This window comes from Gymnoscopelus microlampas (genome assembly GCF_963454915.1).
Source record: "Gymnoscopelus microlampas genome assembly, chromosome: 6".
Lineage (NCBI taxonomy): Eukaryota > Metazoa > Chordata > Actinopteri > Myctophiformes > Myctophidae > Gymnoscopelus > Gymnoscopelus microlampas.
In genome coordinates, this window is record NC_139943.1 from 6,979,135 (window position 1) to 6,998,369 (window position 19,235).

Here is a 19,235-nt window from a genome sequence, read left to right on the forward strand (position 1 = left end):
ACTGAAATAACGTGCCACGCTGTTAATCCTATTTCTGTCCCCTACCCTTCTCAGGACCCTGCTTGGAGAGAAAAATTAAAACAGGAAATCATGGACGACGTAAAAACTCAAATGCAAGGATTCACGCAGGAACTCATGAAGGAAATCAGACCGCTCCTCCGCACTGGCACCAATGACGCACGAGCGCGCACTCCACCGCCACCTGAGCGACGGTATACGGCCTCTCAGCGCTACGAATGGGATGAAGGAGGTAGGCCGATATGTAGCCAGTGTAGACAGGCCGGTCATATAGCGAGATTCTGTAGATCCGACCGAAGTCAGTTAAACTAGTACGCCCTGTCGCCGAGGTCCGGGGGGCAGAGGTGCAACGTTCACAAAAAAAGTTAAGGGCCAATGAAGTGTTTGTGGGGGAATGTCCGACAATTGGGATAACAATGGGGGGAGTCCAAATGAGGGGTTTATTAGATACGGGGTCTCAAGTCACATTGATGCAGCAGAGTTTGTTTAACGAAAAGTTCTCGCAAGATAAAATGGAAAATGGGCCTCTGGTGTTTAGCCTACGGGCAGCAAACGGCCTTGATCTACCCTATTCTGGCTATGCCATATTCGATTTAGAATTAGAAGGACTGAAAATACCGGGAAGAGGAATCGTAATTGTAAAAGATGAACATTGTATTGAGCCGCTGATCATTGGGATGAACGTAGTCCACGCAGTGTGGCATGCATTATTTAAACTCTCTGGGAGGTCTGTGTTTCCATGCCAACAGGAGAGGACACCATGGAAAAAAGCATTCGCCGCCTGTAGGAGAGTGGAGGCAGTGACCCACGAAGACGGAGCATTGGGCTATGTGTGGCCTGTCGGCCGACGGAGAATCCGAGTCCCCGCCCGCAGTGAGTTAGTAGTATGGGGCCGTGCCTGGAAAGGTCCAAATGGAGCCGAATACGAGGCCCTGATGGAGGCCATGCCGGAAGGAACTGATCTGGGAGTGGCCCGAGCGTTGGTCACCGTGCGTAATGGCCGAGTCCCCGTGCGCATCTGCAACCCCCACGCGTATAGCGTGACCGTGGGCAGACATCAAAAGTTAGGGAAGCTATATCCAGTGGAGGAGGCCGACGTCCGTGGACGACGAGACCTGAACCTGTCCCTAGGAACCGACGGAGCCGTGGAAGTGTCCCTGGTGAGCATCGAAGACGAGGGACCCGTGAAGACCTTACCTGAGGAGATGGAGGCGTTGACCCGGCGAGATGACCTACCTGACCAGCAGAGAGAAGAGCTGCATGCGATGATGTGTAAATGGAAGAAGGTGTTTGCAGTCCATAATGAAGATTTTGGGCAGACGGACGTGGTGCAACACCAAATACCAACTGGAGACGCGGCACCCATCCGCGAGAGGCACCGACCGCTGCCGCCCTCCATGTATAGAGAAATGAAGACCTTATTGAGTGACATGCTGGACAAGGGAGTGATAAAAGAGAGTTGCAGTCCCTGGGCAGCGCCCATTGTCCTGGTGAAGAAGAAAGATGGCCAGGAGCGAGTAATCGCCTACGCCAGCCGAAGTCTACACCCTACCGAACAAAATGATGCAAATTATAGCTCCTTTAAATTAGAACTCTTGGCACTTAAATGGGCAGTGACCGAAAAATTTAAAGATTACTTAACTGGCGCTCATTTTACGATTTATACAGATAACAATCCTGTTGCGCATCTTCAAACAGCTCGACTAGGCGCGGTGGAACAGCGCTGGGCAGCCCAGCTAGCATCATTCACCTATGATATAAAGTACCGACCTGGAAAAAGCAATGCGAACGCAGATGCCCTGTCTAGGTTCCCTGTTCAACCTGTAGGAGTGGCCGTAGTGGAGTTGGCACCGGTGGAGAGAGAGGACGGGTGGGCTGGAGCTGAGTGGCGGGGAACACAGGATCGAGATCCGGACATCCAGATGGTGAAGAGTTGCGTAGAGCGGAGGAAACTGCCTACCCTTATGGAGAAGAGGAGTTGGTCACGGGAAGCCAGGCAAATGTTACGACAGTGGGACCGGTTGCGCATCAGAGACAATGTGTTGTATAGGCAAGTGATTGATCAGCATACACAAGAATGTTACTTACAGCTTGTTTGTCCAGGGGCGCGACGAGAGGAGGTGTGGAAAGGACTCCATGAGGCCTCGGCACACGCCGGAGTGGACCGGACTTTGGCGCAGCTTCGGCGCCGGTTCTACTGGCCGGGCATGGAGGGGGCGGTGCGACAGTTCCAGCGAGGTTGTGTTGCCTGCAGCCTACTGAAAGACAGGATAGAGCCCAGGGCCCCCTTACAGCCATTCGAAGTATCGTATCCTATGGAGGTAGTGGCTATTGATTTTCTCACATTAGGTAGGCCGAATGACGCATGGCAGAATATTCTTGTAGCAACCGATTTATTCACCAGGTACAGTTGGGCTATTCCAACGCGTGACCAAACTGCGCCCACGACTGTCCGTGCGCTTTGGACACATATTATTCAGCCATTCGGTTGCCCGGCTCGTTTCCATTCGGACCGAGGCCCGAATTTTGAATCCGAATTAATGCAGCAATTGTGTCATACATACGGTATTACTAAGAGTCGCACCACCCCTTACCACCCAGCTGGTAATGGGGGGGTGGAGAGGTTTAATCAAACACTGTTAAACATGTTGCGCTCTCTAGATACTGATCGCCAAGGCAGATGGAATGAACACTTACCTGAGTTAGTACACGCTTATAACAATACTGAACATGGTGCGACAGGTTATGCGCCTGCGTACTTAATGTTTGGTCGCCACCTGAGGCGTCCGGTAGATGTAGCATTAGGAGTACCGTTGTCACAAAATCGAATGGGAGTGGGAGATTGGGTGCAAGATCACCAGAAACGAATGGCCACAGCGTATAGGACAGCCGAGGAAAAAATGGTGCATATAGCAGGACAGCGTAAACAGGTCTATGACCGCCGAGCCGGTATGCCACCATTGTTACCTGGAGAGAGGGTGTGGGTACGAAACCGGAACCGACAGGGACAAGGTAAACTGGGCCCATGGTGGGACCCAGAACCTTTTGTGGTATTGGAGAGGGTGGGGGATGCGGGCCTAGTATACAGGATCCGACCTGAAAAAGGAGGGCGAGATAGAACGATCCATAGGAATGCATTAAAAGTGTGTATAGCCCCCAGGTCACCGATGGAGAGCCCCGAACCTGCCCCAGTAGCCGAACCGGTGGGACCAATATGGCCGCCTTATGTAGGGTTTTTCCCCGGTCCTAGGGAACCTGAAGGTCCGCGGCGCTCTGGAAGAGCGAACCAAGGACAGCCACCTGAGAGGTACGGGCATGACGTTTAGAACCAGTTGCCAGGGACTGCCAACGAAAAAGTAGGGGGGAATGTGACAAGGGTGAAATGAGGGGTTCTTAAAACTTTTGTAATTTGTTTTTATTGGTGCTTAATGTGTATAATTGCCTCATTTAACCCCACCATCTTATTATTTTTGTACCAATTATTATTACGCACTGTATTGTTTATAATTGTTTTCCCCATGATCCCCTGGTCACATGTATTGAGAGACATTGAGTGGCAGAGCGGCAGTCACGCGGTCACGCCCAAGGCCACGGTCATGGCCAATGTCCCCAGACAGACTGTCACCACGGACAAATGAAAGAAGAGGGAGGTGTGGTTTGGCAGGTACAAAAGCGGAGGCGGGACCGTTTGAAAGAGAGAACAGAGCACCCAAGTGACAGAGGCGTCAGTGAGGAGAAGGACAGCAGAGGGGAAGGTTGTGCCGAGACACGGAGTAGAGGAGTGCATAGATGAAGTAGACATACCAGCCACCTAGGAGTTTGGAAGCCGAGGTGTGCCTACATTCAAAGGAGAAACCAAGAGGAGAAAGCGATCGAACCGAAGGGGAGGAAGAGGCGAGTGAGACCAGACCATATGAGAGACGAGTGAGACCAGACCATATAAGGAGCGCTGAAGACTGGAAAGTGGCGATAACGTTGCATACGCAACCAACTCAGCGCCAGGTGTAAAAACCTGGCTGGCGAGTGAGTATTCGAACAAGCAACGTTGAATCCCTGTATAACCACTGCCTGAGACAACGCAAATGTATCGTGTAAATGCACAGTGAACTGGTCTAGATCTCTATAATTGCAGGCGGAGAGAAAGAAGAGAGAAGACGAAGACGACTGGCCTCAAACCCTTTCCCATCTTACCCCCATATATGGACATGCAGCATTACCCCTGAACAAACCGTGTTGAGTATCTTGAAGCACTTTATTGGCACAGCACTTTACTTGAAAAGTATTTGTTGCACAGAAACCCCCCATGCTAAGGAACCCTTGTGATTAAGCCCCGCGTAATTTGCACAACTTTATAATTTATTTTATAGTTGTTGTGTAGATTAATTGTGTTTTGTATGTTTATATAGGTTTTATTAGTATAGTGTTTATTTGATTGTTTTTAAGGCACAGAAGCCAATGTATTAGGGACCCAATAAATATGACTTACCTTTTTTGATACACTGTATTCGTGTCCAGTTTCTTAAAGGGATATTCTCATGCCAGTGTTGTATTCTCAAAACCAAAAGTATTGAAACTTACCAGTTAACCTCGAACCTGTGAAAGCCTGAAGAAGAAGTTAAAGTGTATTCAAAGGGGACTTCCCTCTATAACAAAAGTGGCGTAGTCGACAAACAATTAGTTCAGATAGGACTCACAGTAATTACGCACCCAGCACTTTATTGTGCATTTATATTTTATTGTTGTGAGTTTTATTCTGGATTATTTATTAAAGGAGAAGAGTGCAATAGTACAAACAAATTGCAAGTCAAATGTGATACAATTTCGGCCCTGTTCACATATGACTTTACTGAAAAATACTATTAAATTATACTTGGTTACTCACAGCTGATTTTATTCAAAACAAAATTGAGTAAAATGCAATTATAAAAATGATTCAAATGGAATGAATTCAACTTCTTCCAGCGAGTGAAACCTACAATTTGTCTGCGTATTTTACTGAAATATACAATTAAATCCTACTCAGTGATTCACAGCTGATTTTATTCAAACAAAATTGAACAAAATAATGTGTTGAATTCAGCTCAATGCAATTGCAAACAGCACAGTCTTTTTTTATTATGTATAGTTTACTAATATTTATTGACCCCAGTCCCAGTTTGTACAGTGCAGACAAGACAGACTGGTGGGCTGAGAGGGTATTGCAAGTGGGCCTTGATATACCTTAGAATGTCCTGACAGACAGACAGACATGGGTGGCCAGATGTCCCCCTTTGCGTGGGACAGTCCCACATTTCCATGACTTTTTAGGCGTCCCACAAATTGAGACGCTGTCCCACATTGTGACTGACAGGCTCCAGTGTAGGCCTACAGTAATAAATCAATGTGCAGGTGTTGAGAGGTGTGCTGATTGTTGCTGAAGCTCTTAACATGAGCACACAGCAAACTAGACTGGACCACACTGACACAGCACTGCTCAAGCAGGCTGCAGCACATTAATAAATTGTAGGGTAGGCTATGCTTTTACTGAACAATGCGATCAGCGGTCACGGACACATTTATTTTGTTGAGAGACAATGTTCAAAGGAACCACTGCAGCATCGTTGTAGCCTGGTAAAACCCCTCAAATGGAAATGAGATTTCCGGAAGAATAACATTGGGTCGACTTAGAATCGTCTCATCATAGTATAAGAATTGTGGTCAAAAAATAAACAAACTGTCTCTGCGATATTGCCAGGGAGGAGGCTCTGTATCGTTTATGATAGTCAGTCACTCATATTTGATACATTCCGTTGGCATTCTGCCAAAGATTCTGGCAAAGATTTTACTAATTCGGCGGAAGTAACATTAGCGTTTTCTCACCGTCAGTTGATGCTTCATATCCATATGAGTGAATCCGCCGGGATCATTTGTTTATTTTTGGAACACTGTTCTTATTTGACGGGATATTAAACACGTCTATGGGAATTCAGAACGGGGGGAAAAAACGCGAACCACAGTGGCGTCAATCTGTCTTGAGGCTGGGAGGGGTCCGCCTGTCACACATGCATGCGCGTGCGATTTTTTTCGGGTTTTTCCCGGTTATTCCCCTTTTATTTCGCGTTTTTCGCGGTTATTCCCCTTTTATTTCGCGGTTTTCCGTCAGACTTCGGTGCTCTATAAGCACCATATAAGGTTTCCCCAGTCAGGCTGTCAAATGAATGACAAACACAGAGTGTATAAAATCGAACAATAGTACTTACCTTTATTATGAAAATAGATTAGGCTAGAAGAGCGATAGATAAAATATAGCAAGGCACAATTACTGATCACAGCACAGTGAACCTGGGCAGTCCAGTGAACCTGTTATTTCTATACACAGAACCCAGTTGGGTCACACCAAGCTGAACATAGCAGTCTACATAGGCTACTGATGTCATGTAAATGAAAGCTCTTTCAGTGATCAAACTGTATGCTCATGTGGGAAGCAGCCAGAATATACAATCTATCTATACAGTATATACATTTCTAAACCCAAAACCCCCCAAAAAAACCTGCCACTGTGTGGGACTAAACACAAAAACAACATATCAATGTCACTAACAAGACACGCCACAACGTGCAGAATTACTACGCGCAGTCTGTAGGCCACTTCATACTGCTCAGCACACATCTGCCCCCTCGCAGCATAATCAATTGCGGCCAACACAAACTCACAACATTACAGTCGGCCATGTTGTTCCTTAGCGTCATCGCCGACCACCGCCCAACGAGACCCAAGTGAGGTCAGACAACACACTCCATATTTGGGCATAGCTCCATTGGGAACATCTCCTATTATGGCTTTATATATTATAGAGACCAACAAACACAAAACACGAAACCATCAGATAAACTTAAGGGACAGTTAACCATAGGGCAGCGGCAGACGCAATGCCTCTGCAATCTGTAAACTGTTACATATCAGTTTTCAATATATATATACCCTAATAATTAATTAGAATTAGAATGTTGCCATGGCGTGCGCATACCTGCTACTATGGTCCACTGATCACACCACTCGCAGCTCTCAGCCGTTGACAAGTCCTACATAAACAAATGCAATTTAAAATACACAACTATAAAATCAATAAATGCCACAAAATGGCCGCACATGTAAATGTTTGCACACCCGCAGTAGTTTCTTCCCAGCTCAGCGTGGCGGCAGGTGTAGCCTATCCGACACACAATTACCGCACCGCTCATCCACCTACACAATACTTTTATAGTAATCAATTCACTATGATGTGTGTGTGTGTGTGTGTGTGTGTGTGTGTGTGTGTGTGTGTGTGTGTGTGTGTGTGTGTGTGTGTGTGTGTGTGTGTGTGTGTGTGTGTGTGTGTAACAGGGTTGGTATTGTGTTTGAAGTCCGTCAATATTCATGTGTATTTTGGGTTAATATATAATCTATGCAGCCAGGGCTCCCTTTTTATTTTCCCTCTGGTATAACTGCACCCCTTGTGGACAGGTGGTGTTTATATCAGACACTGGAAACTCCCTTATGCTGCTGCATTTCCTGTTATGGTACGTACGTGTGTCACACAGCTCTGTGTTGTTTCATGTATTAAGTTACAAAACACTCATTTCACTTAAATCAAAGTATATGTAGAGTGGTATGAATGTTGTGGTCATGTTTTACAATTGTCAGTAAGTTAAACATTTCTCTGCTTTGTGTTTTGTTCTGACATGATAAGTTGTACGATGCAGCTTGGTATTATTGCATAACAGCAATGGGAGTGCCGTTTGAAATGTAATATCTCTGTTCTGGTGTTATGGGGCAGAGCTGTGTCTTAACCCTTTAAGGCCGGGAACGCATCTGTGTGTCATTTTAAGATTTCTTTGGCTATTCAAAAATAGCAGATCTACAAGCTCATAGCGCGGCACCGAGTGCCACGCTATGAGCTTGTAGATCTGCTATTTTTTTTAAATCGTGAAATTTGTGCGAATCTTTGAATGTTTTTAAAGCGAACATTTTCAACTCTGTTACAACATCTGGAGGTCCCTGGAACAAAATATTTTGAGATGGGGGGTCCACGGCCAAATACATGTAATTTTTGAGAACCACTGATATTATAACAACATTAGCTAGGATTTAGAATACATTTGTGGAATTCCCAGAAGAAAAGATTTAAGAATATATATAGACCCACGATGTGTGTGTGTGTGTGTGTGTGTGTGTGTGTGTGTGTGTGTGTGTGTGTGTGTGTGTGTGTGTGTGTGTGTGTGTGTGTGTGAGAGAGAGAGAGAGAGTGTGTGAGTTAGTGTGTGTCAGTATTTTCAAACAAACTACATCTAGTGGTGTATTAGAAACAGTTATTATTCTGGAGTATCCATTGAGTAGGATACTAATGCTCTGTGTATGACAACAAGGTCATTACAAGAAAATGAACTTTGATTCATTGTCTCACGATAACATACTGTGTGTGTGTGTGTGTGTGTGTGTGTGTGTGTGTGTGTGTGTGTGTGTGTGTGTGTGTGTGTGTGTGTGTGTGTGTGTGTGTGTGTGTGTGTGTGTGTGTGTGTGTGATTCCTGTTATCAGAAGAAAATGAATCAAAGTTCGATCATTTCCTTGTAAAGTCGCCTCAGCCTTTTTGTGAGACTGAGAATCACTCGTCAGTCACAGAGTGTGGCAAGAAAAAGCTAAGCAATCAATCTAACTATATAAATGGCGAGCAACTTCCGCACCCTGGGTGCGACACCCCACAGCTCTGTTATCGAATAAACAACGCACCGCCAGACCACATGTCGGCAACTGACTCGCCACGGCGGCCGCGCTGAATTTACGCCTCGCGTAGGGGACATCTCACTGCTCACTACAGCTTTTCCACCGCGCAACATAATTAATTCTACTCACCAAATGTCGGACATAACGGAAGGGGAGGCAGCTTCGTACCGTTTACCCTGCGCACGACCTCATCACCACAACAGCTGCCAGCCGCTGCGGGGGTTTTTTCCTTTTTTTCAAAACTTTTTTTTTGGTCACCATTTTCTCCAGGCACCATTTCTGGTGTAACGTGCGGCAGCATGCGCTGGCTTGCGCCGCCATTGCACTCTGCCCATCTCCTCCACACCAACACACACGCAGCTCCTTTGCTTCAACCCCCCCCCCCCCCCCCCCCCCTTCTTACGTACCTCCTTTGTTCCACCCAGGCCGTTACTTTCACTTCACTCATGTCTCGATCACACTATGTCCGTCCTTCACGTGCCATGTTCATCCCAAACACAAAAACAAACAAGTCGGGTTGCCAAGTCGTTGGCATGCCAGGTTCTCTAAAAACAAGCGCCAGAAACAAGCAACCACCTTCATGAAAAAAAAAAATACACCGAAGGGGTCCGCCATGTTCCAGGGGGGTCCCCGCGCGGCCCAACACTCCACAGGGGGGCCGTCGACCAGCAGGGGGTCCGCGGGGGTCCCCCTCAAACATCAAAAATATATTTTTTTCAATTTTTTTTTTTTTTTTTTTTACTTTTCCACAGTTTTACTCCAGCAATTTGAGTACCCCAATATACACGCGGCCACGCTGGGCCCCGTGCGCGGCTGGGGTTGAGGGGGGCGTAGCCCCCCGAAACTCTAGTAAATAGATAAATTAATAGATGAACGGATCGTTTGAACCACCTGGCAGACCGATTACAAGACACAGACAGACAGACAGACAGACAGACAGACAGACAGACAGACGAGTTATCTGCTACCTTATTAAAACACAGAACCATCAGTATTACTACTAACATTATTATTGTTACTACAACTAGTACTAGTACAACAACAACACTGTAGTGTTGAAGTGTCCTTTCCTTGAGCAGGTGTCTTGAATGGTTTCCTGTGCTGTCAGTGTGTTGAATGTGTGTAAATGTGTGAATGTGTGAATACAATTCACATTGTAAAGTGCTTTGGATCAAGGTGCTATAAAAAATTGCTATTTACCATTTGTATAATTTATTACTATTGATACTCATAATGTTATTGTTGTTGTTTTGTCTTCTAGTATTCCTCTGGTGTCCAGTGTAGCCTCAGGGAACATTCCAGATCAGGTGTTTGACCGCCAGACAAAATGGCTTCCCGTTTGACTGTTCAGGAGGAGGAGCTGAACTGTCCCGTGTGTCATGACATCTTTAAACATCCCGTTGTGCTGTCCTGTGGCCACAGCTTCTGCAAAGACTGTCTGCAGGAATGGTGGACGGAAAGACCAACAAAAGAATGTCCTGTTTGTCAGAAAAGATCCTCCAAGGACTTTTCTATAAACTTTGCACTGAAGAATCTGTGTGAGAACCTCTTGAAGGAGAAAGGCCGGAGCTCCTCGTCTGTGAGCTCTGAGGTCCTCTGCACCGCACACGGTGAGAAGCTCAAGCTCTTCTGTCTGGACGACCAACAGCCGGTGTGTGTCGTGTGTCACGATTCAAAAAAACACGCCGGACACAAGTTCTTACCCGTGGATGAAGCGTCTGGACTTTGCAAAGAGAAGGTCCAGGAATCACTGAATCCTTTAAAGGAGAAACTGAAGGTCTTTGATGAAGTTAAAACAGATTACGACAAAACAGAAAATCACATCAAGGTTCAGGCCAGGAACACAGAGACGCAGATTAAGGAACAGTTTCAGAATCTTCGTCGGTTCCTACAGGAGGAAGAGGAGGCCAGGATCGCCGCTCTGCGGGAGGAAGAGGCTCAGAAGAGTCAGGAGATGAAGGAGAGGATTGAGGGTCTGAGCAGAGAAATGGAAACCCTCTCCAATGCAATCCAAGCTGCTGAGGACCAGCTGAGAGCCGACGACCACGTCTCATTCCTGCAGAACTACAAGACCACGATGGAGGGAGTCCAGCTCACCCTGCAGGACCCACCGCCGGTCTCAGGAGCGCTGATAGACGAGGCCAAACACCTGAAGAACCTGACCTTCAGAGTCTGGGACAAGATGAAGGACATTGTCTCCTACACTCCCGTCATCCTGGATCCCAACACTGCTCATCCAAACCTCATACTGTCTGATGATCTGACCAGTGTGAGACGTGTAGAGAGACAGCAGCTTCCTGACAACCCAGAGAGGTTTGACCCCCGGCCCCAAGTCCTGGGTTCTGAGGGCTTTAACTCAGGGTCTCACAGCTGGGATGTTGAGGTTGGAGACAATATACACTGGGCAGTAGGTGTGTGTGTGGAGTCTTACCAGATGAAGGGACTCACAAGTAGTGGAGATGGTTTTATATCCTTCTATGAGGGTAAATACACAGCATCCTCCTCATTAGGGGTTAAGAAGACTCTCTTTTTCTCACTGAAGCAAAAACCCCGGAGGATCAGAGTCCAGCTGGACTGGGACAGAGGACAGCTGTCCTTCTCTGATCCTAATTCTAACACACACCTACACACCTTCACACACACTTTCACTGACACACTGTTTCCATTCATTTATAATAATGATATAGGTGATGGTATGTCTTTGAAGATGTTACCAGGGAAGATCTGTGTCACTGCAGAAAACCACAGTTAGAACATCTAGCGTCCAATAAAAAACCTACAGAATATATTGATCTGGTATTGATTAGGAGTTCTCCATGGTAATCAGAAGGGATTGGTTATTAAAGGACAACTTTGTTTTTTTACAACCAAGGTTTATGTTTTAGATTGTAATTAAAGTAAATAAAAGATGAGTGTTACATTTTTTTAATTTACTGCTTTCTATAGTTGCATTCTGTCCGGTGGCTAAATATGTATTTTTTTTTTACACAATAACCCAGCGTTTTCTTTATTATTATTTACAGTAGCTCTTCTAGCCCCCAATAACTCACATCTGACCATCAAAGACCACAGGACCTTTTTTATTGTGTAAAAAAGCCACCGGACAGAATGCCCCCGCCCACTGTAAAAAAAAGATTGTGAAAATTGCTAAAATTATAGAAAGCAGTAAATGAAAAAAAAAGAACACTCATCTTTTATTTACTTTAATTACAAGCTAAAATATAAACCTTGGTTGTAAAAAAAAAAACAAAGTTGTCCTTTAATGAATTATTTTTTGAATTACATGTGATTATTTAATTAATGTATCATGCAGTTAATTGCTGTGGTATTGTAGACAGACAGACAGACAGACAGACAGACAGATCATGCTTTACAATAGTTAGACAGATAAAATGATTACTGATAACATACTTATATTTTCTTGTGAATAAAGGTTCATTTTGTAATTCTATTGGTATAATGGTGACATGTTTGATATGATTATTCTCAGGTTTGAATTCTATAGTTTCTATGTGACAGTGATGATGTCTGTTGATGTATTTGATCTGATTAAAGATGATGAGATTAAAGTGAGTCAGACGTGTGTTTGTAACAGTCAGCATTCAGCAGATAAAATGTTTATAAAACAAGTACTTTTTTTTTTTCAAACTCATGACTTTCACATTTCAAATTTACATATTGTGTTCTTTACTCCTTTACATTTCTAGGAAGGGACTCTTGGGACCCAAACTTAATATATTATGAATTAACCACTTGTTTTAAATACAGAAGATCTACAAGCTCTGGTGGCACAATGCGTTGTTGAGCTTGTAGATCTGCTATTTTCACTGTATTTAAAAAAAACTTGGTAGTCATTTACTCAAAGGGGTTTTTGTATCTGTCAAAATCTTTCAAAGGACTTTCTGAAATAGCAGATCTAAGATGTTGTGTGAGCATTTAGATTTGCTATTTTTGAATAGATAAAGTGTAAAATAGGGCTTAATTGGTAATTGGTTATAATTATGTTTCGTAATAACCTATGAGGTGTTGTAGGGGTAGAAGTATTGAAAAAAATAAATACTCAATTAAAGTACCTCAAATTTGGACTTAAAGGATGACTTCACCCATTTTCAACATATCTTCATATAATGGGTCCTCACTAATGCTCCTGATAAAATTATAAAAGATTAATCTACTCGGTCTGTGTCTCATAGGAGGGCTGTGGACACTTCCGAAACCTGCCTACCAATGACATCATCATTAGACAGGTTTTTATTTTTTCAAACAAGATTTACATTTTTTCATTCTTTTGTATTAACGTGAGAACAATGGCTTCTATTATAGCACACTAACTTTCCAGGAATAGAAATCCTGCAGTTTCTATTAGCTTAGATTCCTCATCAATTATGTCACTGGTAGGCAGGTTTCTGAACTGTCCACAGCACTCCTCTGATACACAGAGTGAGTAGAACAGAAACGGTGTCATCTTATAATGAGTATATGTGATAAACAATTATATGAAGATAAAGTTGAACATAGGTGAAGTGCTCCTTTAAGTACAGTACAATACTGCCCCCTTCTGGTTATAAATGAAAAGGACTCCAAATGAGAAGACATAATTTATTATCATGATTGAAAATGAGTGACAGAACATTACAGTTATTCATGATGTCATTAAAGGGATTCACACGTTATTATATTAAAAAACACCCTGAATCTGTTCTTTAAAACCATACAACTGAGACTGACTCTATAATGAAGTTACTATCAAAACCTAATGACAAATATATATAAATATATACAGTTTATACAACCATAACGAGAGCCATCAGGTCAACCAGTTCTCAGAAAAATATATTTCACAAAATATTAAAAAAAAACTCCTTCAAAAATAAGTATTGTATGAAGTATAACTAAACGTCTGTCAGAAAACATGGAATGAAAGGTTTAGAAGAATATAAAGAATTGTCAACAATTAATATCATTAATACTGATAGAGATGTAACTGGAGATGTTTTCAAATCAAGGAAGAACCACCTAGAAACACCTAGTAGAACCACCTAGCACCAGGTAGAACCACCTAGCACCAGACACAGTGGTGGAAAGTAACTAAGTACATTTACTTAAGTACTGTACTTAAGTACAATTTTGAGGTATTTGTACTTTACTTGAGTATTTCCAATTTCCAATACTTTTACTTCTACTCCACTACATCTCAGAGGCAAATATTGTACTTTTACTCCACTACATTTACTTGAAAACTTTAGTCACAAGTTACTTTTCAGATATAAACTATGATATAATGAAACATACATTAACCACTTTAGCCCTATTTTATACACAGGCTATTTGAAAATAGCCGATCTACAAGCTCACAACGCGTCGCATCGCGACGCGTTGTGAGCTTGTAGATCTGCTATTTTCAAATATTTAGTACTTTTACTTTTGGTACTTTAAGTACATTTGGAGGCCAATACTTTTGTACTTTTACTCAAGTACATTTTTAATTCTGGACATTTACTTGTAACAGAGTATTTTTATATTGCAGTATTGGTACTTTTACTTAAGTAAAGAACTTGAGTACTTTTTTCCACCACTGACCAGACAGAACCACCTAGCACCAGACAGAACCACCTAGCAGCAGGTAGAAGATGATCTGGGTTCTCAGTAAACTGGACTGTTGCGGATTCCACAGCAGAGAACCATGGTGAAGATCATCTCAAATATCTGAATGGAGGAGAGATGATTAAATATCTCCTACCACTTATAACAGTCATATGAACATATCTCTGTTATAGTGAGAGATGATTAAATTTGAGCTAAAAAGCATTATTTTACACTTTGGGCTATTCAAAAATAGCAGATATACAAGCTCATAGCGCGGCACCGAGTGCCGCGCTACGAGCTTGTAGATCTGCTATTTTTGAAAATTCGTGAAAATGTGTGCAAATCTTTTGAATATATATATTTTTAAAGCGAAGATTTTTAACTCAAATCTTTGCTTCTGGGGGGACCCTGGAACAAAATATTTTAATGGGGGTCCGCGGCCAAATACATATAATTTTGGGAGTCCTTGACATGAAAAATATTGAGCACCACTGATATAGAAACATACGTTTTTCAGATAACTGTTGGGATTTAGGAGACGTGTAGAATCGGCTTCAGGTCTCAATGGGTTAAATATCATCTACCACTATAACAGTCATATGAACATACCTCTGTTGTCGGGCAGAAACCAATTATGTTCAAAATATAAACTTTTCAGGAAATGAAAAAATAAAAAGAGATGTACTGTATTTAGAACAACACAATACTGCCCAAGCAAAGTTGGTACAGTGACCTTTATACATTGTCAGATACTGTACTTGAATGTGTCCTTATATTATCATCACTTTACCCACATACAGCTCAATTGGAGTTAGCCCAGTTAGACCTGAGGCCGATTCTAAAAACGCCTTCTAAATCCTGACCTAAGTTTTCTGAAAAACTTCAAATATGTATTCCAAAATTACAAAAAATGTATGTTGCTACAGTATATACGGCACATGGCAACAGGAACCCCAAATGTATAGTTACAAATAGGGGTTCCCGCCCAAAATGGGTTAGGAGGTTTTTGACCATTAATGTGGAGATGGTTGTTTTGTCCATCATTGATTAGAATGACCAAGTCAGACGAAAAAAAGAAACCCTTCCTCTTCGCCTTGCCTACTTGTTGTTAACTAGTTGTTATACTATTGTATTGTTTTATTGGATCTTGTTTAGTCGATACACTTATTTGTTTTAGCTCGTGCTCATTTGATTTTGCCATTTGTCTCATCTGTTTAATAAAGTAGGTAGCTGATGTATTGCACTTTTACCTTAGCGCTAGGTATACTCGTAGTTCCTTGTTTTAGAAGAAAATGCACTTAAGACTTCTGGTGATTAGTAGTTTCGTTCCCTACCTATGTTGAATGCACTTATTGTAAGTCGCTTTGGAATAAAAGCGTCTGCTAAATGACTGAAATGTAATGTAATCAGTTGGAGTTAGGAGGTTTGACTGACAGTTTGAGGATCCAATGGAGTTAGGAGGATTAGTCAGAATTGCTTTTTAATACTTTTCATTGGTTCAATATTTGTAGGGTGTTCAATAACACTGATTTATTAAAGAAAATAAAACAGTTGAAACATGGAGACAGTTGGTTTCTGCCCGACAGCAACAATTCTGTATGCATATACTGTATGAATATAACACTGTTACGTACCATCATAACAGTCATATGAACATATAAATCCTACTATTATAACAGATATATTAACATGTATCCTACCATAATAACAGTTATTATATCTTACCATTATAACTGCCACCACCAGCGCTGCCAGGCCAATCAGGTAGAGTTTCTCAGAGAACAGATCTATCAGTTTCACATGACAGCTCTGGGAAAACACAACACAGACTGTCAATCATTAAAGTATTTATAGTTTTATTTCTCTTCATAGAAACCAATAAAACATGAGATCTTTGTGATGACGGTGGCTCTTTGTCCAATGCTCTGATTGTTTAATTATTTTTGGGAGAGTTGTGTAGACACAGAAAGTGTTTAATGAGCGGAGGAGCGTTCATGTCCAGAGAGCTCGGGGGAATAAAAGGAGGAGGAACGAATCTACATATTTACACATATCCATTTAAAACATTGTTGTACATGAGATTTCTAAACAAGGTGCATGAGCGTAGCAGCTCAGCTGGTATCTGTTCCAAGACATTAGTGTAAGAAGAGTATCATGAAGATTAAGGTGCAGAGTATTGGCAAGTGTCAAGTTCAACCACATAGTCCTCAAAAGTTTTTTTTTTTTACTTTGCTTTACTGGTATAATCCACAGGGTAGGTCCATGAGGAAAACGAGGGAAGAGGAAGCTAGGGAAGAGGGGTGGTGCCCCACACCACCATGCCAACAAAACAAAGTCTGTTGTGATCATAATAATGATCTTAATGATTACACTGCATGAGTACTGAAGTAAACCATTGATTGATTGATTGATGTACTTTATTTAGTAAGACATGAGAACAGTACATGACAGTACATACATAACAGTACATGATAGTACAAATTCGCAATACAAGGTCTACTAAACTGGATAGCTCATTAAGCACTTAGCTTGTTTAAGATGAGATCCCCATGCACACAAATCATGATGACATATAAGAGACAGACAGATATACACACTACTATACAGAATGTCATACAATCAGTTTACAGGTTACTGGTATGCAGAGTGAAAAATATGTACAAAATAAGAAAGAGAGAGAGGGGGGGGGGGGTAGGTTAGGTTAGGACATGGGGTAGGTTAGGACTTGGACAGGGGCCATTTTTGAATTGCAGCCTCCTGAAGGTGTATCTTTAGGCCATCACTGTAGTTTATGATGAAAGAGGGTCCAGGATGTCTAGCGAGCCATGCTCCTGGGTTTACAGACCAGTTGGATGCTATGTGTTCTCCCTCTAATATAATGCAGTGATTTAACATTCTCACCTCAGTCTGGCCAGTCTTCTTAGAACACAATAATAATAATCATCATAAACATCATAAAAATCATAATAATAATACCACACATTCTCACCTCAGTCTCTTCAGTCTTCTTTGGACACAGAGCTGCAGTCTGTTGTTTGAACAGTGGGTTGTCATCTCCTTTACCACAACAGTCCAGCTGAGGAGACACAACATATTCATGTCATTCATCATATGATGTTATTCATTCATACATTCACATGAACACAAACACATTCACTTGAAGAGTATTGATGAGCAGTATTATTATTTTAAGTGATACAGAAGAACATATCCAGAACAGTAATAATGATATTATGAATATTGGGAGATCTAGCGGTATGTTTCCTATCCTCACTGTGGGCTGTTCTGCAGAATTCAGTAAAAAAAAAAATAGTAGCCAATTGCTTTTAGCTTTTCAACCTGTATGGATTGGAGGATGGAGTATGTTAATACAATATAGGTTTTATATAACCGGGGTGGTTGTATTTGGTCTCCCTGCTCTTCTAGTGACACATTTTAGATCCTGTGTCTTGGTTTGACACGACCGGTTGGACAAGAGCTACTGCCTGAAGGTCCGAATTCAATTTCTCCCCTGAGCAAGCAGGCAGGCTCTAATAGCTCAATGGTTCAAACATTTCAGCACCAGGGTTCAAATCCGGAGTAGAACAGGAACGTTGTAGAGATAGAGAGTGCAGCTATAACTGTGTGTATTTTAATTTGTATTTAAACAAAAGATGAAATGAAGGTAATGATAAAGAACACACACCGTGTTGTGGAACACCTCCAGGACCTTGCTGGCTTTCTCTTTTTTGGCGGCAGGTCCTGTTACGTCCACCGCTTTGATGTAGGCCGAATCGTAGAAGTTGATGAGCTCTTTGGAGATCTGTGGTAAAAAAAAATCATCATTTTAGTTAAAACTAATTACAACAGCGTGTCGTGGGTTTGATTCCCGTTCCCGATGACCTTTGCTGGGTGTCACCCCCCCATCTCTCTCCCCATTTCTACTTTCCCTATCCCTCTCTAAATAAAGGCTTAAAAAAGAAGCCCAAATGATAATAATTATGACCAACTGAAATTGTTTAGTCTTTAGTGTATTTACAAAACTAACTAAAATCAATGAGGAAATGATTTTGACGCCAGTAACTAATTTAGCTGGGGACCCCCTGGAACAGTCTATAGAAGATGAAGATGAATTTTATTTACCACACAGCAGCAGTCTCTGACAAACGGACACTGTACAAAATCCACCCACTCTTTAGTGGGTGTATTGGGATTCACCAACTAGTCACTTCAAAGCATTAGGACCAGACCAGGATTGAGAGTTCGTAAAGTGGTTTTATTGCCAGTTGGTGTACACATATGGTGATGAAAACATGATGGTGGTGATGATTGAACCGAATAGAAAATGAAAAGACAGAAACAATCAGTAACTCAATCAAACAAAGGGCATTTAACATGTATCGAACAAACACATAATCTAAGGAACATAAAGTCTAATAAACAGAAAACAAACGTACTTATGATGCATCAGAAATGGTCACATAGCCGTGGGGTTCCTGCAGTGCATCTCAAAACTTCAGACAAAATGTTGGTCTGAGGGTTCAACCTGTGCCTATATAGGCCTACCTCAGCTGTACCAAATTAGGCTCAGATTGGGCCCCACCCACCGCTATGTGAAGTGACTAGTTGGTGAATAGTGACAAGTTGGTGAACTGAGTTAATTGACAGTTTGAACTCTCTACCCCAGTCAAAGACATTTTACAGACATGTTTCGGCTACTCAGGCTAAATTCATCAGTGTTTTAATGAAGGCCTGAGTAGCCGAAATGTGTCCGTTTTTCAGAGACTGCTGCTGTAGTAGCCTAAATAAAAACATTGAAATAAAATTCACCTTGTGAGTGCGGACTGTTTCCGTAGACTGTTTCCTGAGAGTCTACACCCGTATTTGCATTTGGACCCCCTGGAACCCCCC

General features: G+C 42.4%; 2 protein-coding genes across 3 annotated transcripts in view; one reads left to right on the forward strand and one right to left on the reverse strand.

Moving 5' to 3' along the window:
• The window catches only part of LOC311046716 (CD81 antigen-like), a 116,936-nt gene that overhangs the window by 81,010 nt on the left and 16,691 nt on the right, over positions 1-19,235 (reverse strand). The window contains exons 5-9 of one of the 2 annotated variants that reach the window (XM_084059227.1): positions 18,031-18,147; positions 17,335-17,421; positions 16,071-16,154; positions 14,353-14,465; positions 13,799-13,818 (exon numbers count right to left, since the gene is read on the reverse strand). In XM_084059227.1, the coding sequence (XP_083915353.1) occupies positions 14,403-14,465; positions 16,071-16,154; positions 17,335-17,421; positions 18,031-18,147 (351 nt within the window). In that variant the 3' untranslated portion in view covers positions 13,799-13,818; positions 14,353-14,402. Of the gene's footprint in view, positions 1-13,798; positions 14,466-16,070; positions 16,155-17,334; positions 17,422-18,030; positions 18,148-19,235 lie in introns of both variants that reach the window. The other variant, XM_084059226.1, reaches the window with a different exon arrangement.
• Positions 7,521-12,328, forward strand: LOC311047536 (E3 ubiquitin-protein ligase TRIM39-like). The gene is made up of 2 exons (XM_084060283.1): positions 7,521-7,557; positions 10,021-12,328. The coding sequence occupies exon 2, from the start codon at positions 10,087-10,089 to the stop codon at positions 11,509-11,511; it is 1,425 nt and encodes a 474-aa protein (XP_083916409.1). The 5' UTR covers positions 7,521-7,557; positions 10,021-10,086; the 3' UTR covers positions 11,512-12,328.